Genomic DNA, 24,690 nt, shown 5'->3' with positions numbered 1-24,690 from the left:
GAAAACTAGAATCTAGCAGACTTATTGGGCCGTGTAAGCAGAGCAGGCAGCAGGGTAATAGTTAATGATGCAGCTTGCACACATTTATTTAGGACAGGCAAAATTCCAGCCAGGCTTTCTCAAAACCAGGGCAGAATTTTTTTAAGTTGTACTTATTCCCATCTCTCAGATCACTTTAAACAAAATATGTATGCCTTGAGTCAGGATGAATAGATGCCTATTTTTTCTGGAGATACTCAGATGTTCATTCATTAAAATCAATTTCCCAGTTTTATTTTAAAGTAAAACTATTCTCACTTCTCTTCCTTCTCTACCATCAGCATATGACCACAGAAAGAAAAAGTTTTGTTTTTTAAATAACACAACTCTTATATGATTAAATTGGCACGTTTCCCAATTAAAATACTGCACTCACTCCATTTCTGCACAGCTTTCTGTCCCCCTCCAATGCAGAAGTAGCCTCAATATGATGTTCCAAAGCCACAAAAAAGGACTTGAACAATGTCGTTCGTCATTCACTTTATTCAAACACTTAAACAAACGCATCTCTCTCCCAACAGGGCTCTCTGTACATTTCATTCTTCACAGTAAAGAAAAACGCCATCATTCCCCAAATCCATGAACAAGGGGAAATTTTTAGGACATCTTTAGTTTGTAGCAGAGACAACAGCCCAGCCAATCAACAATGCTACCCACAAGATGCCAGTTTCCTACCCCTACCCTTTTCTCTCTTCTTTTTTTAAAGATAAGATTTAAAATCTGCTCATTTTAAGAGAAGTATAGTAATCCACACAAATTATAACTAAAAATAATGAGGTTCTTAAAAAAGAACAACTTTCTCTATCTAGGTTCTAAGATGACTAGACCAGCTTGTGGGTGAAATGAGAGATTATGAGGGACTGTGAAACAGGCAGATTTGCCTTCCTCCCTTGAAATCTCTTCAAGGTTCAGACAATTCAGTAGTATTGAAAAGGCCTCAGCTCCGACATATCTGAGGCGAAAAGCTTGGATGACGATGACCAACAAACCAAGGCAGTATTATGCACCTGGCTTTCAATAAACTGAATCTAAGACTGGGTGGCCCATTGATGAATGGGAGCATGAAACGAGAGGCAAGCTTCGACACACACATAGACTCCTCGACCCAAAGTTACTTTGGAGAGAAGCCATGAGAGGCTGCATCAGTCCTGAAACTTCAGCTAAGGATGGCTCTTCTTTCTCCCCAGTGTAAAACAGCAAATGCACCTATAAGGTGGAGTTGTCAATAAGAGTTCCCTTCTGACTTTGAAGCAAGGAGCGGGGGAACAATCAGAAGGCCTTCCAGATACACCCGGCAAACAGAAGGCAAACCAACATCAATTTAAACAGGCCTCACAAAAGAGAAAAATCTGTTGGAGGTCTTAAAAAAAAAACACAACATTCATGGATGGGCACAGAAGGGAAACGGCGATGGCCTTGGGACTCCGGGGGAAAGTCCAGAAAGATGCTTTGAGATCTCGGCTCAGAGAGTGAGCTCAGCCTCCATCCACCACCAATGACTCCGCATCAGACGTATCCCAAAAGGAGTCGCCACGAGAGCCCATCTTCTTCCAAAGAGCTCTTAACTGAGATGCGTGTCCAACACACATCCTCCTCTGACCTGTCAAACTGCAGCTGCAGCTTCTTGTCTGACCCTCACTCCCCTTGGCTCTCTGCTCTCCGGCGGTGGGTCTCAGGTCATTACCGCCAGGCACGATTCAGGAGTTTCACCTGTGCCAGTCTCTTAGTGATCATAGTGGCAAAGACCAGACCAAAGAGGACGCTGCTGATTAGCACGTAGTCATAGTCGTCCTTCAGGACATCAAACTGTTTGGACGGGTAGACTCGAGTTTGGTAAATGTCCAAACCGTAGGCCACAACCTGGAAGGCAGAGGGAATGAGAAATCCGTAAGAAAGGCACCAGTGATCCGCCACAACCACAAACTCTGGTCACAAAGGAAACAGACTCCTCAGCTGTTTTCCCAAGGGTGAAAGGAAGAACAGGTGTCGCACAGGGTGGCTGTGGACAAGGTGGCACAGGCTGGGCTGGGGCTCTACTCACCAAACAAGTGGACTCCAGGCCCGAGGGAGCTGTATAGATACCTCGCATTCGAGAAACTGTCTGGTTATAGTTGATGAACCGCTCTGCGTGGATCTGTACGTCTGGAGAATACGGGATCAGGTTCTCCTCTCTGCAAAACACCAACCAGGACCGGCATTCAAAACTGCTGTAAGGGGGTCTCCTGGCTGCCCTGAGCCCTGGGAGGTTTCCAGGCCACGTATCATCTTCCAAGGTCTATGTGCATATCATATCTTCTTCCAAGGTCTATGTGCATCAGGGAATGTTAGGAAGGGCTGCAACAAAGAAAGCTGTATGGAGAGTAAGACAGATCTGGATTCCTACCTTGTTCTGAATCTAAAAAAAATGAAACCACAGACGACCAGTATTTCACATTAGAGGAAGAAAGGGCCATTTTAAAACCAAAACATCGAGCCACTAGGCCAGTTCCTGCTCTTCACTCCAGAATGCCTCAGTCCACCAGCTTTAACCTCCGCCCGCTCCAAACCGTCCTCCCTTCGCTGCATGCAAAGACACATCTACTGCCTCCTCACCCTGCCCACAGCTCCTCACACCCCTCAGGGAAGAGAGTTCGGGATGGAGGCAAGAAAATACGCAGAGATGATGGCTGGAAACACAAAAATGAAAACTAGGACTTCCCTGGTGGCGCAGTGGTTAAGAACCCGCCTGCCAATGCAGGGGACACAGGTTCGAGCCCTGGTCCAGGAAGATCCCACATGCCGCGGAGCAACTAAGCCCGTGTGCCACAACTGCTGAGCCTGCGCTCTAGAGCCCGCGCGCCTAGAGCCTGTGCTCCGCAACAAGAGAAGCCCACGCACCGTAATGAAGAGTAACCCCCGCTCACCGCAACTAGAGAAAGCTCACGCGCAGCAACAAAGACCCAATGCAGCCAAAAAAAAAAAAAAGAAAGAAAGAAAGAAAAGAAAACTAACACCGACAGCAGTTGGCTTCCCATGTGACCCAGGCCCCAGCACCTCCCTCACCTCATTTCCCAGTGTCCCCACCATTGGCTGCTCCAGCCACAGTGGCCTCCAGCCCTCCCCGTAACTTACCAGACATGATCTCAGGGCACTTGTGACAGCTGTTCCCTCTGCCTAGAACATTCTCCTTCGACAACCACAAGGACAGCTTCTCACCTCCTTCAAGTCTTTTCTCAAAAGTCACCTTTTCTGAGGGGCTTTCCCAGGCCACCCTCTCAAGTTGCACCCCTCCACACCCTTCCTAGACCCCACCCCTTCTTAGTTTTTTTCTCCTTGCCATTTACAAGCACCCTAATACAGAATTATTTCACTTGTTTATCTTATTTATTATCCACCTCGTCGCCCCCACCGGAATGCAAGCTCCACGAGGGCAGATGTGTTCACTGCCACATCCCCAGCGGAGCAAGACAGTGCACAGCAGACCAAGGACCAAACGTAATCAAGATGCTAAGTTCCTTAAGGTCACAGCCTTCAGCACTACCCACAAGGGTCTCACCTGCTCTGTTCTGTTGGGATCTCGGGCCGGCGGGGATCCAGCAAGGCCTTAGGAAGGGAAAGAATTGCTCCGGAAGGCAGCCCAACTACATACACAGAAACAAGTCAACAGAAGTGAGTGTTCGCACTGACCTGATCCCCAATTAGGGCTACTTACAAAAATGTCCTTATCACAGAAACTGAAATAGAGTTTAAAACCAAAAAAATGGGTCACTGAGGCTCCCTTAAATGGCCAAAAACAATAATCCAATACACCTGGGTCTGAATGAAGGTTCCCACTTTTGAAGATACTAGTTTCTTCACATACCATCCTGAGACATCAGAAAATAAAGAGCTAGACTCAAGAACTGGGTAATGATGACAGAGAAGAGCACGGAAGCCCACTTGGATCTCTTCATCCTCCTCCTTTCCTCCAGCAATACCTGCGCCAGCTAAGCAGGTCTCCTCACCGTCAGCCAAACAGGAGCCTATGGTTGTGGCTGAAGCAGTGACGCTGGTGGGGGATGGGGGTGGGGGGAGGGCAGCGGGAGGACCGGGCAACATGAGATCCCAGCGGTTTCAGGAATGGTGGGAATTAAACTCGGGAAATTACCAAGCAGTCTGTCTTCCTCATATTTGAGGGTAAAATAGTAATACCAAGTGCCTGTCAAATCTGACAGTCCCAAATGTCTTTGGTAAAATCAACTAGACAGAGAGACCTGTCTAGTTGAGTCCTGAACTTGAACTACCTGAAGATGAGACCCTACACCTTGCCAGTTTCTGCAGCCCATCTGCACAGGCTACCTGTTGGGTATGGTATCAGGGCTCAACTTTCCAAACGAGGTGAAAACAGAACAGAGACATGGAAGTGGTTCGTCAGAAACAAGGACGAGGAGGGATGTGTCAGCTCTTTTATGGACGGCAAAGCCAGACTAGGGAACTTTTTCCCTAGCCCTCCTCACTGATCCCGGCCCCGTCCTTCCGTGCGGCTGCCTGAAGGGACCCGGTCACTCACTGAGCAGGTGTCGGCTGGTGATGCCCCGCTCGGTGATGGTGGCCTCCATGGCGCTGATGGCGGAGGGGAAGATGTAGGACTGCTGGAGGACCTGGGGCAGCTGCGGGCGGTCCAGGGAGCTGAAGGCCGTGGCATTGTACTGCTCGGTGCCCTCATAGAGCTCCAGCGCGGTGAACTCGTTGCGCCGGGCCTTGGTGTTCCAGTACTGGTACTGTGGAGAGAAGAGGAGGGGGCTGCTTGTGGCTCAGCTGCTGGTTCAGCTGGAAAGGGGAATGTACATGCAAAGGCACGTCCAGGAAGGAAAGAAACAACCAGCACCCTAGCTTCCTTCCAGCTACCAAGTTTACTAACCTTTCAGGGTAGCTGTACCTAGACTATCCAAGTTCACCACAAGACAAAGGAATTCTCAAGATTCTTAGAAGCCAGAAGAATAATAGTTAACATCTGAGCGCTTACTACATGCCAGGCATTGTTCTAAACTCAAATAGAGGTGACTTGTTACCCCTATTTCATATATGTTACAACACAGAAAGCTTAAGTAACTAGTTCAAGGTTGTACAGTCAGGAAATGGAAGAACAGGCAGTCTGATTCCTGAGCCCAACCCCCTACCCAACACCCACTGCTGCCAGCCAGGAGTTCTGAATTCTATGAAAACACAAAGTAGCAACTGGTTTCTGGAAAAATAGGCAAGGAAAGGATTTAGGCTGCAGGGAGACCAGCCACATACTCTTACGCTACGTCAGGCCCCTGGGGGTGCCCTGAGTTCACGCGCCACGCCTTACCACCACCCAGTTCTCCGAGTGCACGATGTGGACGGGGCCCTTGGCCTTCCTCTGCACGGAGGAGTGGATGATGCGCCCGGTGACGCCGTCCACAAGGAAGGTGCCGATGAAGGTGCGCTCGTGGTGAACATCTGTGCTCTCTGTCACCACGGCCAGCAGGTTGGGGTTCAGGCTCTGGGGAGACGAAGAGGAAAGCTCCTTCAGAACCACAGCGGCGTATCATGAGCGGCGGGGAGGCAGGCCCAGAGCTCTCCGGCTGACAGAGGAAGAGGGTTTTCTGGTGGGAAGAGCCTTCTGTTTAGAGGGCCTCATCGCTGCACTTGTTCAGTGTCTGAGGCTGGGGGCCATGCCAGGGACTTTGCCTCCATCATTTCATTGAATCCCGTAAACAACCCTGCAAATAGCTGTCACTATCCACGTTTCACAGATGAAATGTCTTGAAGTAGTTAAGGAACTTGCTCAAGTCACAGGCAAGCAAACGGTAACTCAAGATACAACCCGGGCCGACCCACTCGGTGATGGAAGGACATGTGTCCAGCAACACGATGACTCTCCACCAGTGCCCTCCTACCACCACACCAAAGGATGGGTCTCAGTTCTCATCTGACTTGAGCAACTAGTACCAGGTGACACAGGTGATCACTCCCTTCTTGAGACATCTTCTCTACCTGGCATCCAGGACACCTGTGCCCTGGTTTTTCCTTCTGCCTGTCTCGGCCACTCGTTCTCAGCCCCCTCTATGGGTCCCTCCTCCACTCCCCAGTCTCTGGACGCTTCTGTCTACACTCGCTCTCATGGTGATCTCACCCAATCTCGTGGCTTTCACACCATCTACAGGTGCTGGCATCGCCTGAGTTTACATATCCAAGCCAGACCTCTCCCTGAACTCCAGACTTGATTAACGGACCACCATATCAGTATCACTTCTTAGGTGTCTCATCTCAAACTTGACATGCCCCAAACTGAACTCCTGTTCTACCCCTGATAAAACCTGCTCCCCACAAGGCCTCCCGAGTGTCAGTGTCTTATACCTGGGACCTCTGAGTCGTCCTTGACTCCTTTCTCTCTAACACAGACACCAACACCCCATCCATCAGCATATCCTATTGGTTCTACCTCCAAAAGTATCCAGAATCTGATCCCATCTCACCTCCTCCAACCAACCCAGTCGAAGCCACCATCACCTCACCTGGATTATCACAGTAGCCTGTCTGCCTGCTCCCCTCCTCGGCCCTCTATAGTCTAGTCTCAGCAAAGCAGGCAAAAAATCTCCACAACAAATATGAATCCAAAAAGCCCTACTCCTGGGAATTCCCTGGCGGTCCAGTGGTTAAGACTCCGCGCTTTCACTGCCGAGGGCGCAGGTTCAATCCCTGGTCAGGGAACTAAGATCCCGCAAGCTGCGTGGCGTGGCCAAATTAAAAAAAAAAAAAAAAGGGAAGTTCAAGAAGCCTAAGTAAGTTACCCAAGATGAACAGCAAGTCTGAACCTGGACCGTCCAACTGGAGGCTTGCGCTCTGCCTCACGCTTAGTGAAGCAGCTGCCCTGTTGAGTTCCTTGGTCGTGTTGCCCTGTTCTATTACGCCTCCTCCTCCAACTCAGTCTCTCCTCTGCCAGAGGCTGTAATTCATGTTCGTCACCACAGTGATTACATTCCCTCATAGGATAGCTCTGCAACCGACTAGTCACCTCTCCGTCTCCCTGCCCTCACCACTAACTAGAGTGCTGGATCACAGAGATGGAGTTTCTGATGGATCGACTAAGGTTTAACCCCAGAAAGGTCTATCTGCACTACCACTAAAAATAACAGCTAACATCTACTGGGTAGTGGCCATACATGCCTGGCACTATGCAAAGCACGAGTGCCTCATGTGATCATCACAACGATCCCAGGAGAAGGGCATATCATGCCCATTTCACAGACAGTAAATTAAGGCTCAAAGGGATTAAATGACTCACTCAAGTACCCACAGCCACCAAATCCCAGAGCCAGAATTACACCCCGTGCTTCTGTGCGCTACGCCAGATGGCTGGCCGTACCTTGTAGAGCACGCTTCGGTCCCCCATCACTCGGCCCTGCGAGTGAACGTGCTCACTGCTGCGCTTCCCCTTCACCTGGACGATGCGCTGCACCTCCGGGGGAATGGTTAGCTCCCAGCTCAGCTCAGTGGTGAGATCCTGGGGTGGGGCAAAAGAGCCAGCGCTGGTCATCAGGAAGGTACCCTTAGACCCGTGACAGCTGTGGCTAGACACGTCCTGCAGTTCAGCTGGGGCCTCTGTGCGGGAGGGAACAGGGATCAGGGCTCCCAGAGAAGCAGCAATACGGATCTAGTTTGGGAAGAAGTTTGGAACTCTCAGTTCAAGTAAGAAAACTAGTAAAGCCCAGTGTGCTTCGGCTGCAAAGAGCAGCCTCCTGGGCAGTGGAGGCACCAGGTGCTTGTCTGGGCTGCCCGAGGGGACCTGGGAGACGGTCCTCTCCAGTGGACATTCATGTCTGACCTCATGCTGTCCCCAGTCTAGGCTCCAGACAGCCCTGCGAGGTGCCTTTGGAAAGCCCCAGGGCCCAGTGGCCAGCCAAGTCATCATATCCGTCTGCACCAAGCTGCAGAACCAGGAGCATGTGACTGAGGCCCAACATGGAGCCAAGTTCAAGCTCCCTGGCTGCCAGAAGATCCACATCTCCAAGAAGCGTGGCTTTACTAAGTGTAATAGGGATGAATTTGAAGACTTGGTGGCTGAAAAGCAGCTCCTCCCGGATGACTGTGCGGTCAAATGCACCCCTAATCTGTGGCGCCCTGTACACATGGCAGGCCCTGCACTCACGGGAGCCTTGGAGCTGCCCCTCCTCAGTCACGTCACCAATAAACCCTACTTCTTGTCAAAAAACGGAAAGATACTAAAGCCAGTGAGAAAGGAGAGGAATATTTAATAGTATCCCATTGTTTATCTGAGTAAGAATAATGCAAAGAAAATTTACCACTTATTACTAAAATCTAAGTTCCCTGTACACTGAGCCAGCAGTGAATTACTAAGCTGGCGGGGACCTCAAAATATTACAGGAAACATTCTTCACAGTCAAAAGAAACCAATAAAACTGTGTGGTTAAATGCATTATTATACTTCCACACTGTGGAATTACACAGAGCCCTGGGGGTTGAGGGGGGGAGTAGTGACTGGAAAGGGGCACAAGGGCTTCCCAGGGCGCTGGTGCTAAACTGCTTCCTGATGTGACTGCCGTGTACACAAGTGTGTTCCTTTTGTGAAGGGCCACTGAGTAGTAACCTCGGGATTTTGTGCTTTTCTCAGTATTATATTTTAGTAAGATATGGGTTCAACAAAATAATGAGGTAGAAGACACATAAAGTGAAAACAGCAGATTTCCTATTAGTTAAATATAGGTCAATTCCATTTCAGGTAAGAAAGAATATAAAGCGCACGTCTGTGTGGTCTGGAAGCTGTTTATCCAGCACTACAGACACAGAGGCAAGAGACAGGACAGGGGAAGGCACGCAGACCACTGAAAGGCATTCCATCCAGGGAGGCAGCTGGCAATGGGCCTGAAAGGGCCCGTTCACATCTTGCTCCTGTATCTCTGTATCGGCTTAATCTTATACTATGAGAATGTATTCATGTGTAAAATTTTTTTGAAATGTAAATGTTTTTGAAATAATACAAATTTTTATTGAGAACATATAAGGCTCCATTACCAAGAACACCTGTAAAAACATTAGAATTCACTAAAACCTTCCCAGAGAGCAAGGTCACCGGTGAGTCCACTGGAGGTCAGAGACTGGAAGACCACCCCTCACATGGCTGACTTCCCATGTGAGCTCCGCCTCCTTTGCCGTCCCCCCACCATCTTTACAATGACACCCACACTCCAGGTCATGTCCTTCTATCCACAAAGAACGGTCTCTTTCAAGGTCCCCTTTTCATCAACTCAGAAGGATGGTATTTTTTCACCCACAGGGTAAAGAGCACGTGTTCTGGACAGACTATGCTATTTACGCTAAAGATTAGCTGTTACAGAACGTCAGGAAAGGACACTGCATTTTTTAAACAGCAGCAGGTAAAACTTGGATGGCATTTACTGTGTAGCAGGCACTGCTTTATGTGACTTACATGTATTAACTCTTCAACTCCTCACAACAACCCTCTGATATAGTACTATTACCATTTTGTTTTACAGACGAGAAAACAGGATCAGAGAGAAGTCATCTGCCCAAGGACACAAAATGAGTAAGTGATAATAAAACTAGGTTTCCCGCACAAGCAGCCAGGTCCAAGCTCTTAACCTCTATGCTGTGGTGTCCCTCCAAAGGCCTTACAGACAGGATGGGAGGGCCCTCTGGGGAGTACGCCACAAATTACCCCTCTACACAGCCCTGCTATCGGAGCCAAGGCCAGCCCTTGTGAAGCTCAGAGCTGGACTTCAGAGCCAGTGTGAATCACTGTTTGCAAGCACTGGACTCAAGTGTGTCAGGATCGGAGTAAGTCGATCCCATTTCTAGAAATAAAATTCAAAGTGCACATTCAATCAAGAGTGGATCAATAGGGACTTCCCTGGTGGCACAGTGGTTAAGAATCCGCCTGCCAATGCAGGGGACAGGGGTTCAAGCCCTGGTCCGGGAAGGTCCCACATGCTGTGGAGCAACTAAGCCCGTGTGCCACAACTACTGAGCCTGCGCTCTAGAGCCCACGTGCCACAACTACTGAGCCCACGTGCCACAACTACTGAAGCCCACGCCACCTAGAGCCTGTGCTCCACAACAAGAGAAGCCACCGCAGTGAGAAGTCCGCGCACCACAACAAAGAGTAGCCGCCGCTCGCCTCAACTTGGGAAAGCCCGCACACAGCAATGAAGACCCAACACAGCCAAAAATTTAAAAAAAGAAAAATGAAAGAAAAAAAAAAAGAGTGGATCAATAACACCATCTTCATATAGAAATTACTATTGTTCAATCACCATTCCTACCTCCCGCCTTTCTAGGAATGGAGAAAACGCCCCTTCTCTCTGCTATAGAAGAGGAATGAGGAATGAAAGCTCCACAGGGGCAGAGACTGTTGTGCACTGCTCCTTCCACGGCAGCTAGAACCGCGCCTGCCATGGAATAGATGAAAATGACTGCCTCTGACATCAGGATTATGCTCTCTAAGTTTACGACACAATGAATAGCATAATTCACTCCTTAGCCAAATAACGAGGAAACACCTACACCCCTCCCACAAAGGGGTGTGCCAGGATGCCCCCTCCTACCTTTCGAAGTCGATAGCCACACAGCCGTCCCTGTTCCGCGTCCACCAAATAGAAGAAGATGGAAGCGGCGAGCTCATGGAGCTGTCGCAGGACATTCCGAGTGGCCGGGAAAGCTGTGATCTTGAAAACCCCAGAAAAGAGTTAAGGGAAAAGGAATCTGTAAGCACAGTTTCTCCAGACGCATTACTGTTTCCTGTCAAAGAGGGCCTTAAGAAAAAAAACAGCAAATCTTTAAAGAATTAAAGTCTATTAAACTCAATCAGGGCTTAAATTGAGTTAAGAGTCCGAGCTTTCACAAGTGCAGAAAGAGCAATTGAGTCGCTTAGAGACACCCTTCAAGCCCAAATGAGTGCTGACGGCAGACGGCTCCCATCTGGGGCCCTCGAGCCGCTGTCTGAGCACCCCGCTCCCACACTGATTGGCTGGGGAGTTCTGCAGCCAGTCTGCAGACGGCATACCTTGTACTCATCATCTATCAACAGCAGCACCTTGGCATAGTCTTGATCCATGATGGGGAGAAGCAAAGATTGCAAGATGGGGCGCTTCAGCACTGGGGGGGCCACCTGACTCCACTTCCCAAAAATGGGATTGAAGACATAGAGCGAACTCATTCCCGTCTCCTGAAACGGGCAAGCAAATGGTCAGCCTCCAGCAACGTGAAAAGAATGCAAATCCTAGGGGTAAACCTGGAACGCTGGGACTTGAGCTCAGCTATGGCAGATTCCCTAGTCTTTGCCCTCCTTGTGGAAAATAAAGTCTTGGCTAAAGGTGAAAGTGTCTGAAGGCTGATGTGTCAAAAGGGTAAAAGTTTAACTGCCTCTGGGACTTCCCTGGTGGCGCAGTGGTTAAGAATCAGCCTGCCAATGCAGGGGACACGAGTTCGAGCCCTGGTCTGGGAAGATCCCCCATGCCACGGAGCAACAAAGCCCGTGTGCCACACTACTGAGCCTGTGCTCTAGAGCCCGTGTGTCATAACTACTGAAGCCTGTGTGCCTAGAGCCCGTGCCCTGTGACAAGAAAAGCCACTGCAGTGAGAAGCCCGCGCACCGCAACGAAGAGTAGCCCCCGCTCGCCGCAACTGGAGAAAGCCCGTGTGCAGCAACGAAGACCCAATACAGCCAAAAAAATTAATTAAAAAAAAAAAAAGTTTAACTGCCTCTAGCCCCAAAGCTAAGCAAGAACGGGTCACACTGAGGAATAAACAAAAACGTCAAGGACCAACTCAGCAGCCCCACGGCAGCCATTCCAGAGACTATCTACCAAGTCCCCTCTCTTTTTTTTTTAATTTTTATTGGAGTATAGTTGCTTTACAATATCGTGTTAGTTTCTACTGTACGGCAAAGTGAATCGGCTATACGTATACATACATCCCCTTTTCTGGATTTCCTTCCCGTTTAGGTCACCACAGAGCACTGAGCAGAGTTCCCTGTGCTGTACAGTAGGTTCTCATTAGTTATCTATTTTATACATAGTATCAATAGTGTATACATGTCAGTCCCAATCTCCCAATTCATCCCACCCTTCCCCCAAGTCCCCTTTCTGATGATGGCAGAATGAATCTACAAAAAGCCATCTGCTCCCGGGAGTCAGAGACATAAACAGTTTTGTGTCCTGCCCTACAACACCTGGAGAAGAGCAAACAGCCATTCAGGTACCGACAGCCGCCCGTGCCTGGGAAGAAGCGGAGCTGGCTTACTAGGGACCTGGTGATGTCACACCTACCCTACAGTCACTTCCACATGGGCACCGGATGGTCCTCCACTCAGGCAAAAAACTGGAAGAAACAGAGCTCTAAGCCCTGACTCCCTGCCTTTAACTCTCAGAGAATTCCAAAGGCCTAGGAGGAACTTAAGTTACAAAACACCAAAAACCACACCCACGTTGGCTCAGATGAGAGGTAGCGGCCTCACCTTGTCCTTCACCAGGAGGGTGCACTGGGGCGGGTGGGGGAAATGGGCAGTAGTCCTCTGGACCATCAGTTTAAAGGAGGAGTCTGGCTTGACGCTGGGGAGATACTGTTTCCACAGGATGGTGCCAGAGCTGCTCTCAATGCCAAAAAGCTGCAAAATAAATACCTGGCTCACTACCGGAAAGGCAAACCCCAAAACTAGTTCTATCCTTGAAAACTAGAACCGGTGCGATCCCCTTCCAAAGGCTTTTTGTTCCCCACTCCCAAAACCTCAGGAGGCTTGGCTTAAGCCCCTCTCACCTTGCCTGAGGCCGTCACCATCACCATCATTTTCTGCAGGTTGAATTCATCCCTGGCCAGGGTGTCAATGTTGATCTCATTCTTAATCTGACTCCGGGGCTTCCGGGCATCGTAAAACATTTTCCAGAGGTGGGAGGTCCATGCCTGCAGCAGGATGAGCTGGGACGAGAGGCGTTTCAGGAACATGCCCAATAAGCCGTCTGGTGTCAAGGAAAAGGTAACGCAGCTGAGGCTCACTCCCCATCAGACTAGGTGTTTCCGGCGAGGGGGCACCTCCTCTTCCTAAGGAGGGCTCTCTCCCTCTCTTGTGGAGCACTCGAGTCATCCAAACCCCAGGCCACAAGCCCAAGGGGCAGTCCTGTGGCTGACGCCAACAGTCTCACACTTAGACACAGCCATGCAGGAACTCCAAAAACCTACTCACCTGGCTCTCAGCACTTCCCCTGCCTGAAATCTTGGAATAGGAGCCTAAGAGGGCAGGGATCAGCCATGCAGGATGCAGCCATGCTCTGAATGACTCCACCACAACCCCACATCTAGAACGGCCAGAGGGAGGCTTCCGGGCGCCAGCACAAAGCCGGAAGAGGGCGGGGTGCGGGGGTACCAGGGTGCAGGTGTGTGTTGTGTCACGGACAGGCACTTCCATTTCTCGCTGCTTTAGGCCTACGCTGTCAACGGTTTAGTCTGCACCCATCTAACCTATTTTCAACCTATTCCCAGGGCTCTCTTTCACTCCACCCCTTCCTCCATCCATGAGGCTACCACCCTCAAGTCTCCTCCAGAGAGTAGACTGGTCCCCAGAGCAAGGTAGCATGGTAAAAAGCATGGCCCCTGGAGTCTGGCAGACCTGGATTAAAATCCCAGCTCCACTTCTTACCACCTGGATGACCTGGAGAAATGAACTTAACCTTTTAGCCTCTGGCTCCTCATCTGTAAAATGGCAAGTAATCCACAGGGCTGTTGCCAAGATTAGACCACATGATGTACACACAGGATTTCCCAAGGGGTGGGGTACAGGGTAAGTGCTCACTGAAAAGGAGCGGTGTCTTTGCTTATCCGCTTTTCCATTAACCTCAGCTCAAGGAAGGGAAGTGAGAGGCAAACAGGACGAGTCACAGGCATAGCAGTCCACACACACACGGTATATACCTCATTCATGCAAGTCAGGGAAAATAAATAATTAACCAAAAGCTAGCCGTGTGGGCAGGCAATGAGCAAAAAGGCAGCAGGAAGCAGGTTTTACCTTGAATGGCTGGATCCAGGCAGCGGAAATAAATAGTAAAGTCAAATTAATCCTCGGTTTAAGAAAATCTGCAGTGCCTAGCAGGGTGCCTGGCCCAGAGCAGGCCCTCAGTAAACACCACCTGGCTGGCTAGACGAACGGGTGGAGGGAGGAGGGGAAAGGACTCAATCAGAGGAGAGTGAACCGAGTTCATCCTGGGTGCTGGGACCATGGCTGGTCTCAGAGGGCACTGGCCTATTACCACAGTAACTGACCAGCCCGGTCATGCTCTCTGGAGAGGTGTGACTGTTGCTTTGGGGACAATGGGTATATAGTGCCTGACACGGTGCCTGGCAGGTCTTAGGTACCCAAACAAGGGTAGCTATTACTACACTAGGTTAAGATTCTTTCTCATCAGGATCTTTCCCTAGAGGGAGTCACAGGTCACTCCTTTCAGACAGAAGAATGGTTACATAAACCATAGGGCCACAGACACACCAGAAACTGGTCACAGAGCTAGTTCAGAACAGACTGGCAAAACAGGTGCATCCAGGAAGCCAGGGACACGCGAGACAGCCTCTCCTGTGGTGCAACTACCAAGCCCAGTCCCAGAGCACCCGCACCGGCAGCCCTGCTTCCCAGCCCCCTCAGCTCATACCTGCCTTCTTGCCAAATTCCCCTTCCAGCTCGGCCTGCGCCCCCGTCAGGGGGAGGTCCACCATCTGCAGGCACACCACCTCTGCCAGGGACTCCTCGCGGCTCCACAACACCACCCTCCCTGCTGCAGAAACCAAGGTTACAAAAGTCAGGCCCACCTCCCTCGTCCCCCGAAGGGACTCTTCTCGGTGACTCAGGGACCACCACACCTCTTGTGCCAAAAAGAGAAATGGCAGGGCAAGGGGCCGGAATCAGGAGGTCAAGTGAGGGAAGTTCTGTCTCCCAAGAATGCTAAGGAATTTTTCAAAGGCAGGTGACATATGGCTCTGGAAAAAAATATTCAGGATACACTCCACTTGAATCTTTCTCAGAAGCCTGTCCACAGCCCCAAATAAAGAATCTGAATGGAACTCATGGGCAGGCCTAAAAAAAAATGGGTTGATGAGGTCCACTCACCCAGCTGCTGCAGGAAAAGTAGCAGGTGATCCTCTGTCTGTACCAAGGCCCGGTAGCCCACGGAGTCGTCCTTCTTCAGGAAGACCTGGATGTACATCTATAAACCAAACAGTCAAGTCCACTGTAGTCAGCAAGAATCCAGATGCCTCTCAGAGCACCAGACCCCAAGATTCAAAGCATGAGGAGTTGTCCGAAGTCTAGGTCACGGCATTGCTGGATGTCCAAACAATACGGCTTTTACCTGGACTCCAATTAGATATCACGTATTCTTAGAGGCTGACACAGCAACCGTGCTAGGTGCTAGCTCAGGCCCCCTCCATGAAGGAACCTGAGCGCTTCTCGGCCACCACATCATCCATTTTGCACCGATAACACCCCACAAAGCGAGCAGGAGGCCCGGATTAGACTTTCCGTTTTAGAGGCGAAGAAGCCACAGCCCAGAGAGGCTGAGGAACACCACTGAACGTGCGCAGCGGCAATGGATAGCGGGCAGCGACTCTGGATAGGGTCCTGAATCTCACGAGGCCGTTTCCTCGCTTATAAAATGAGGGCAGTAATAACCACATGGCTGTTGAGGGTTAAATCAAGCAGCGTGTAAGTAAAAAAGCGTAGCGCGGAGCCTGGCGCACCGACGACTTGGCTTAAATGGTACCTGCTTTTACTGTTATTCACAGTCAGTGGCTCAGGTAGAACTAGAGCCCACGTCCAGAGAATCCTACTCTGGGACCCATGGCTGTGAAGTGACCCCAACGAAAGAAAGACCCAGGCTGAGAAGCCCACAAGCCCCGACTCACCCGCTCTGGCCGAGTGCCGTTCTGTTCCAGGCTAAAGGTGATTGTGGTGTCGAGCAGCCGCCGACCTGTCTCCATTAAGTAGAGGTTAATGGTGTAGGTCTGGTTGAAGCAAGCCAGCGAGTCCTAGGGTGCAGACAGCAAGGGTCAACTATGGGGATCCCCCAAAAGGAAGTCCAAGAACCTGGGCGGGGGGAGCAAATACCCTGGAGAAGGACCCAGGCCAGAAGAGGGAACATACGCAAAGGGACATAAAATAGAAAAGCTAAGTCCTAAGGCAGAAATAAGGTGTCTGAGTAAATTTTAAAAATTGTAACCGCTATACATACTTGCTCCAGAAGGAAGCCAGTACAGTGTAGCAGAGACTTCCCAAAGAGTTAGTAAGACTGTAGGCAGGGAAATCACAACCCCCTTGGGAAACACTTAGGAGATGGAAACCACAGCAGAAACTGGAGACTCTGGCCAGGGTCCCACACTCTGCTTCAGTGCAACTGCTCAGACTGCCGCTCAACTCCACCAGCCAGACCCCACAAGACATGGAGAGACGGAGGCCCAGAGGAGAAAGGAGTTAAGAACAGATTCTAGGGATTCTACTCTCTAATCTCCCAACTAAAAAAGATCAAGAGAAACATGGTTTAATTTGCTGAACTTAGCAAAGCCCATTGGAGGCTGAGAACTCAGGAGACCTGCTCACAGCCCTGGCTGCTCCCCCAGCTTCACTGGGGGCCTCCTGTGTCTCTGGTCTGGCACGCTGCCCAACGCCACACCCTACCTGTGGACCAGACTTCTCCGAAAAGCTCCCCGTTGACCCATCTTCAGGACTGCTAGGCTTCTGCTAGGGAAAAGAGAAGGAAAAAAGGAGAAAATTCAGCCAAAGGGTCACTTCCTGGTCACCAAAATGAAGCTTTCACTTCTATGTCTTCTCAGCCCTTGGAAGAAGGCAAATCCCATTTCCCATTTCTGCTCACAAAGCCTACACAACCCTGAACAGTCCCAGATGAACATGAGGTCGTCCCATTCCTGGGGACAAAGAAGGTGTAGAGAAAGCCCTACAGATGAGATGAGATATTATTGCTCAACAGCCTCCTGCCCCCGGGTTCAAACTGACTAGGTGAATATGCCCAGACTTTTGGTTCTCAGGGCTCCTAGCAAAGATAAGGAAGGAAAACCCCACGTGCTGTTATTCCCAATACTCACCGCCTCATTCCGACAGGTCATGACTGCAGCCACCGTCTTCTCCCCGGTGGTGGCAAAGCTCACTAGGGCAGTCTGGGGATAAAGCAAGGTGTCAACTCCTAAATAGGGCCTGTCCTAGCCAGCAGCCTTCTCTAAGTCACCTCCACAGGAAGGACCCTTGGCCTTGGAGTTGAAAATGCTCCGAACTTTGGAGCATAATGGCCTGGGCATTTGAGAGCAGGGGGAGGCCCCATTGCAGCCACAGCTGAACACAGCCCTCTCGCCAACCTCCAACACAGGCACAGGTGAATCCTGCATCCCACGCTGCTCTTAGTATCTATAGGGAAGCTCTGGTTAACGTGCCCACTCTCCTGTGGACTTAGGAAGGTGCCAGTTCTACTCTAATAATCTTCTGTAATTCTCAGAAAAAAAAAGAAAAAATTCCACTTCTGCTCTAAGGCTAACCCCTCTCAAACCACTCATGGAAAGATGTCTTCTTGCTTGAGCAAATATCTCCAGATTCAAAGGCAGGGATTTCTAGCATCCACATCTCAGCTAGATCCCCCTGAATCCTAGCGAACCACGCTGCCTCCCGTTACCTGCGGGAAGTTTTTGAGCAGACTCAGGACGCCGTGGTGGTAGTGCAGAAGTGCATAGTGGCTTGGAGACAGCTGCAGGAAGAACTGGGCCCGAGTAGGATCCACTGGGTTGGGCTGTGTAGGTAGGACCCGGGGTTGGAATTCACTTGCAAATTCTAGGTCAAGAGACTGGGAGACAAGAAGAAAAAGGATAAGGGCCAGAGCAGACAAGTCACTGATCGTCCCAGGCTGGTGGCCTCTGCCCCACTTTGCCAGCGAGGGTAACGGGGCCACGGCATGTGGCTCCAGAAGCTCCCATTCAGGCTATCCAAAGAGGAAAGTGGCCCATTTCCTCTCATACCAGTTCAGCCAGAGGCCTGACCTCCCAAGGGCTGCCAAGCCTCAGGAAGGAAGCAGTGACACTGGGAGAAAGGCTTTCCGAGCAGCAAAAGCAATGCCTCGCACCAGAGGACGCATCCTCTCACCTGCAGCGGGATCTGCCTCAACTCCCACTCCGTCTCCAGGGCCAAGGTCTGGAGGGACCGTGAGCTCGGGTCAGGGCATACCAAGACAGCCTCATCCACCACACCGCAGGCTCTGGTGAGACTCTGCAGCCAGGGAGTCGACACCCTGACCTGCAGGAAAGACATCAGGAGGCTCATGGGGATTTTCACATTTCCCTCTCAGCTCATAAGCTACGTCAGCACTGGATCCCACTGGGGGGCCTAAGCTCAGAGGGTCTTCCTGGTGGGTTCCGAAGGAGTTCTCCCCATCCCAACCAGCCTCCCAAGAGCTCCGAAGCTGGACACAATCAGGATTGGCTTTCTGGTCATTTGAAAAATACACCAGATCCTTTTTAATACTTGACATTTCAGATAAGCATTTCTTTGCTATAGTTGTCATACATGGCTTCCTATTATTACCCTACAGTATTATCTTATAAGATACTTGCAGGCAATGAATAGACATATACAATTTTTTTAGCCACCCCAGGATAGCACCATGTGCAAATGAGAGGGCTTTAAATAAATGCTTGATGAGCAGAATGCAGCCTCCAAGTGCCCAGAATCAGGGACCATGAATGGCTTTTGCATCCGCCCAGCCGAGTTCCCTGGTCCCCAGGGCAAAGAAGGACTCTATTCCCCTCCACAATTCACGAGGCTCCTCGAGCCAGACCAGACCTGCTGAACAATCTCTCCATCTTCCACGTTAAACTTGACAATGTTCACATGGCTGAAGGGAACAACTCCGAGGGCCCACACTACCCCAGAGCCGTAGGAATACACCATCTGGTAATGGATGCTGTCACTGGGAGAGGGAAGGAAAAGCAGGGAGAAACAGCTTTAGCCACAGGACAGGGGTATCCTCAGGGGTCTTCCGAAACCAGGCCACCAGGATGTCACAAACAGTCCCAAATAGGTTTTGTTTGGCTCACAGCTTTTATTTTTTAATTTGAATTCATTGTCAACATTTAGACCTGAGATTTAACATGTAAGAACAAGATTTCTAGTTTTTTCTTAAAAGGTGAGACATAGTAACACTAGGCCTACTTACATTCCTACAGGGCACCAATCAGCTGAGTAAGGCTGCCCCCTCGAGGTAGGCCAGGCACACTGCAGCTCCCCATAATCCCCACAGGGCCTGCTTTGCTCATGATTGCTATACACCTGGCCCCATAGTAAATTTTTTTTTTTTGGCTGCATTGGGTCTCCGTTGCTGCGCTAGGTTTTCTCTAGCTGCGGTGAGCGGGGGTTACGCTTCGTTGCGGTGCACAGGCTTCTCATTGCGGTGGCTTCTCTTGTTGCGGAGCACGGGCTCTAGGCGCGTGGGCTTCAGTAGTTGTGGCTCATGGGCTCTAGAGCACAGGCTCAGCAGTTGTGGCGCATGGGCTTAGCTGCTCCACGGCATGTGGGATCTTCCCGGAGCAGGGCACGAACCCGTGTCCCCCACATTGGCAGGCACATTCTTAACCAATGTGCCACCAGGGAAGTCCCCCCATAGGAATTTGAGTTTTGGGTCCCTGCCAAAGTGAGTGAGCGAAGGAGCCACTCCCCTTGCTTGACTGGCTCTCATGCCCAGATGGAGAGTTTTCTCCTCACTGCAAAGGAAACTCCAGAGGCAGCCACAGCCTTGGAATTCAGGCCTAGAGCTAGTGAGCCCGACACGCTACACAGGATGCCAACTTAAGGTAAGCCTGAGTCAAAGCAAACGCTTCAAGCCCCAAGGAGAAAGGTGGGCTTGTAGAGAGCAGGAGGTAGCCGTCACCTGGGGGGAAGGCAGCTTTACCTTTCCGGGAGATGTTCCACCCACTTTAGGTGCCCACTGGATAGGTGATGGAGGGCGAGAGTGGTCTTCTTCAGGACGGCAATGTACCTCACAGACTCCTGCAGGCCTACCAGCCCAAGCGCCTGGAAACTGAGCACAGGGACCGGGTGAGCGCTGCCCAGAGCCTCCTGGGCCTCAGGCTGGACAATCCGGAACACAACCACCATAGCTCGGTAGGTAATGAAACAGGTTTTGGGGTCAAATGCATCTGGATCCTAATCTTGGCTCTGCTTTCCACTAGCTGACTTGCGAGACTGTACTTTCAGCCACTTGGCTGTACTGTTTCCCTGAAACCCTGGGGGCCTGGGGAGCCTGGGGGCTCCCCAAGTACTTACCAAATGAATTACTACCAGAAGATGTATAAGCTAATGCAAGTAAACTCTATAATTTAAACAACTTTAGCAAAGACGTAACAGTAGCTCCAACTGTTCTTCAACATAAAATTAAAACACTAGATGTGTTATATCACATCCTTATATCTACAACATTGCAAAGCTCTTGTGTCATGGTAAGGTTAGGAAAAGCAGTCAACACGAGAAAGAACGCTACACCCAGCACAGAGCTGTGCATCTGACAGGTGCTCAATAAATGCTGGCTGAGTAAGCACATGTGTCCCATAACCTCAAGAACATCAAAAACTGGGTGTTTGATGCTCTCTGGCTCTTCAGTAGTTTCTTCCCCTGGGAAAAAAGCCAGAAGGCCCAGAGTTGCCATCTATGCAGATCTGTGTTCCAGCAAAGCCTTTAACCAAACCAAGATGAAATTCAGCTTCTTCCCCTCTACCTGCCACTGTCTAAGGTAATCTCCCAGTTCAGGCCCCCGATGTTAGTCTCCCAGGAGCGCATGATCCGGCCTCCGTTGGACACAGTGATTGCATCTGGAAGAGAAAAAACCACGTGAGATCATCTCCCAAATTGATGCTCTGTCTGTAGCCTCCTAGGGTCTGTGAGCAGTGGCCTCACCTCTAATGTATAAGTGCAGATAGAAACTATGCCTGTCCTTTCTTGTTGGGAACACCCCTACTCCATTTGCTACCAGACCCTGAACAAAGGAAGGAACCAAGCAAAGACAAGAGGGAGCCGACGCCATCATAGGGACAGAGCAGGATTCTACCTACCCTGTCCACAGAGCAGCATGGCATCCACTGCCCCTTCCGCTGTGCCCTTGTCAACATGGCGCCACACTGAGAGACAGGAGAGTCGACATTACTATGAACCACAGCAAGGCATCCAAGAAGCGAGGCAAGAGAGGACCGAAGACGCCTTCGTTTGCACAGAAGTGCCCAATTTTACTTCAAGGGAGGGAAGGATTACAGCTAACTGGCAATGACCCACTCCCACTCACTGGTTAATGAGGGGAGCGACTATTGTCCCAATCTGAGGTCTCCGCACTTCCCCTCCCCACCAGCACCCCATCAAACATATAAACGGACAATGACAAAATTCACAAAATCCATACGACTCACAAGAAAAGTAGTGACTGTAAATTACGTTTCCATGATTTTAATTTCAACAAACATCCATAAAAGCAATATAAGTAATGGGGGAGGGAGGGGCCCATCCAAAACTTTAGTGCGAAACAGAATAATGTGTTTTTTGCAGCAGTATCTTATTTAAGAACAGTCAGGACTTGGGCTGAGGAAATAAACTCAAAGGCCAGTTATAGGAATACATTAAATATTCAAAACTGACAAGACCAAAAAAACAAAAAGAACAAAATAAAATGATCAGGATCCAATAAGAGATGCAACCTTTGGCCAACCTGTCCCCAAGTGGGGAATCAGCCACGTGGCCTTCACAAGCCACAGGGCATCCTGGATCCACTACAGGCAGCCATGCCACCCCCAGCTAGCCCTCTACACAGTTCACTCACAGATCTCCCCAGTTCGAGAATTCAATGCTGCAATCACATTCTTCTCTGTGGCCACAACCAACTTCTTGGATCCAGGGGAAAATTCCAAGGAGGCAAACTTGAGTTTCCCGACATACTGCTGTCTCCTAAAGGAAAGAGTACAGGAAGGGGCCCAAACCATCACTGCACAGAACGCTCTGGAAAAAGACAACTGCACAAATACATGAGGGTATCACCATCATAACTATCTCAGGTTGCATGAGAAATGTTTGTTAACGAAGAGATCTGACCAAAACCAAGATTTCCAGGCAATGGGAAGAAGAAGAGAGAATGCACCCTAATCGATGAGAAATACAACAGTCTTCCTTCTAAATACAAGCACTTGTTTATCTCAAGATAAGGAACACCCAAAAGAGCACCTGGCCTAAATCCCCCTCGAACAAAACTACAGTCCTCTCTGTACCCATTAATAGTGAGACTAGACACTCACATTACACATGAGAGAAGAGCATACAATCCAACTTTTCCTTCTATTTTCATTGACCTTTGGAGAAAAATTATGCAAATATTCTTACAAAACTTGATAGATCAGGGTCAGGCCCTTTGTTCTCTGCAGCCTGCTCTAGCCCACGCTATGTTCAGGATCCATCTGACTCATTACTCATACTTTCCTTGGAATATACCCCATCACTTTCAACACTCTTATCTAAGCATAAAGTGAAAGTACTTAGCTTCCTGAGGCATACTACCAAGTACAGAGGAGGTGTGTTGCATATTGCTGTTCATGAATTACAACCTCTAGCAAATTAAACACCTGACATTTACACTGAATTTCCCTTGTTATGTTGTTTGGTCTAATTTTTTTTAAAAAAGAAGAAACTACACTAGTATAGAGAAACAGGTTTACATGACAATTGACAGTTTCTATCTGTATTTCCACATACTTTAATCTCACTGTCGTCACTAAACACTTTAGGAAGTACATAGGACAAATATTATCACTCTCATTTTACAGGTGAGTAAACCAAAGTCCGTTGAGGTCAACAAATTACTATCAGAACTAGAATGCAAAATTAAGAACTTCTTAGTCTAAATCCCATGCTTTTTAAAAAAATGCTGTTATCTTTTATCTGGACTATAAAAGTAATGCCTGCTTCTTGTAGAAAACATAAAGGTATAAAAAAGAAAACAAAAAATGCCTAAAATACCACCATCCATGAACTTTTTTTCTTCAACCATAAACTTTTCAACATTTTGGTGTGCTTCCTTCTGTTTACTTTTCAATTTATAAATTGCATATACCTAGGATTCTGCTAAATTGGAATCACATGCTGTACATATGTAATATATACAGTTAACCCTTGTATAACACAGGTTTGAACTGCGCAAGTCCACTTATACACTGGTTGTTTGCTACAGTAAATACTACAGAACTACACGGTCTGCAGTTGGTTGAATCTGCAGATGTGGAACTGCAGATACAGAGGGCTTACCATAGGTTATGCGCAATTTTTGACCACAGGGAAGGTCAGCACCCTCAGCCCCTGCGTTGTTCAAGAGTCAGCTGTACATATTATATTGTGAGCATCTGCCCACATCATTAAAAATGTGACTCATGTTGCATTTGTCACACTGTCTTATATCACATAACTTATATATCTGCCCCCCTAGACGGAGCTCCTTTCCATCTCTGTGTCCACAGCACCTAGAATGATTGTTGACCCACAACAGGCACTCAACAAACATGCGAATTAATCTGTCTGATACAGAAAAGACTTCAGCGAGGAGCTGGGCTCGGAAGGATAAAGTGTTCCCTCAATAGTAATTATTGGTAACAAACTGATTGTACTCAGTGAGCCAGGCACTGTGTTGAGTAATTTAAAAGAATTGTCTTATTCATCCTTACAACTACTGAAAGAGGTAATGGACTACTAGTAAACCCATTTTACAGATAAAGAAAACAAGGCACAGAGTGGTTAAGTCATTTTCCCAAGACCACACAATGCTTAAGTGGCAAACTGACATTCAAGCAAAAGTGAGCCAACTCCATGGCCTTAAGGAAGGGGTGGGTGAGTGAATGAATGAATGACTGAATAAGCGACTGAATGTGTGAATGAGTGATTGAATGAGAGACTGAATGAAGAGTAAGTGAGTGAATGAAAGAAGAGTGAATGCGTGAGCCAGTGAGTGAGGGCACCTCAAGGCTGATGTGAGTCTTGGGTGGTCCTGTTCTGAGCCCATGCAAGGGTTGGGCTAGAGAGGTGGGGAAAGACGGCGTTCACTGAGGGCTGTCGACGTCTGACACCCAGTAGATAAGAAACCTGACAGTCACAGAAATGGGGCCTGATGGAGGAGGAGAAGAGTGACCTCTGACCAGAACCTCAGGCATGCCCGGATTGGCAGAGCCCGCTTCACGGGCTTGCGACCTGTACAGCCGCACAGGGAGTGGCTCAGAAGGGCCTCCAACTCTCGGTTTAATGCTCTGCCGTCGCCACCTTAAAACTCTTAACTTTTGAACAAGGGGTCTCACATTTCATTTTCCCCTGGGCCCCGCACGTTATGCAGCCGGCCGTGCTGCATGGTAACCACCCCCCATCCTTTTAGACAGAAGACAAGTACTGGGAAAATATTTCCCGAATAGGTTCCCCACGTACGCACCAATCAAACTTGCCCACTTGGTCTTCGTAAACCGCGGCCGCAGGGATGAGCAGGGCAGCCCAGATCCAAATTCCGGAAGGCACCGCCGCCGCCGCCGCCATGATGGGAGCCCGGGCTCGGCCCGCCGCCGGCCCGGCATGCACCGGGCCTCAGGCTCCGC

At 49.5% G+C, this 24,690-nt stretch overlaps 1 protein-coding gene and 1 pseudogene across 7 annotated transcripts; one reads left to right on the top strand and one right to left on the bottom strand.

The window, feature by feature from the left end:
• Window positions 1-507: 507 nt before the first annotated feature.
• Window positions 508-24,654, bottom strand: EMC1 (ER membrane protein complex subunit 1). 7 transcript variants are annotated; one of them, XM_022551892.3, is made up of 23 exons: window positions 24,531-24,654; window positions 21,894-22,018; window positions 21,139-21,204; window positions 20,805-20,898; window positions 19,983-20,111; window positions 18,878-19,004; window positions 18,182-18,331; window positions 17,718-17,885; window positions 17,140-17,211; window positions 16,715-16,777; window positions 15,946-16,068; window positions 15,152-15,248; window positions 14,697-14,819; window positions 12,817-13,016; window positions 12,518-12,667; window positions 11,066-11,227; window positions 10,608-10,727; window positions 7,391-7,528; window positions 5,351-5,524; window positions 4,568-4,778; window positions 3,575-3,659; window positions 2,081-2,210; window positions 508-1,899 (listed from the first exon to the last, which is right to left on the bottom strand). In XM_022551892.3, exons 1-23 carry the CDS (start codon window positions 24,629-24,631, stop codon window positions 1,720-1,722), a joined length of 2,988 nt encoding a protein of 995 aa, XP_022407600.1. In that variant the 5' UTR covers window positions 24,632-24,654; the 3' UTR covers window positions 508-1,719. The 7 variants fall into 7 exon arrangements, 6 of the variants coding, with proteins under 6 accessions (XP_022407600.1, XP_022407602.1, XP_022407601.1 ...); XM_022551894.2 differs by having other exon boundaries at window positions 14,697-14,816; XM_022551893.2 differs by having other exon boundaries at window positions 16,715-16,774; window positions 24,531-24,653.
• On the top strand, window positions 7,706-7,823 carry LOC115803897 (small nucleolar RNA SNORA70; annotated as a pseudogene).
• Window positions 24,655-24,690: the final 36 nt, after the last annotated feature.

The sequence above is a fragment of the Delphinapterus leucas genome, chromosome 1 (genome assembly GCF_059928025.1).
Source record: "Delphinapterus leucas isolate spDelLeu-1000000601 "Yukka" chromosome 1, BTC_Dleu_Yukka2, whole genome shotgun sequence".
Classification (NCBI taxonomy): domain Eukaryota; kingdom Metazoa; phylum Chordata; class Mammalia; order Artiodactyla; family Monodontidae; genus Delphinapterus; species Delphinapterus leucas.
Note: the sequence above shows the minus strand (reverse complement) of the source record. Positions and strands in the feature narration are given on the sequence as shown.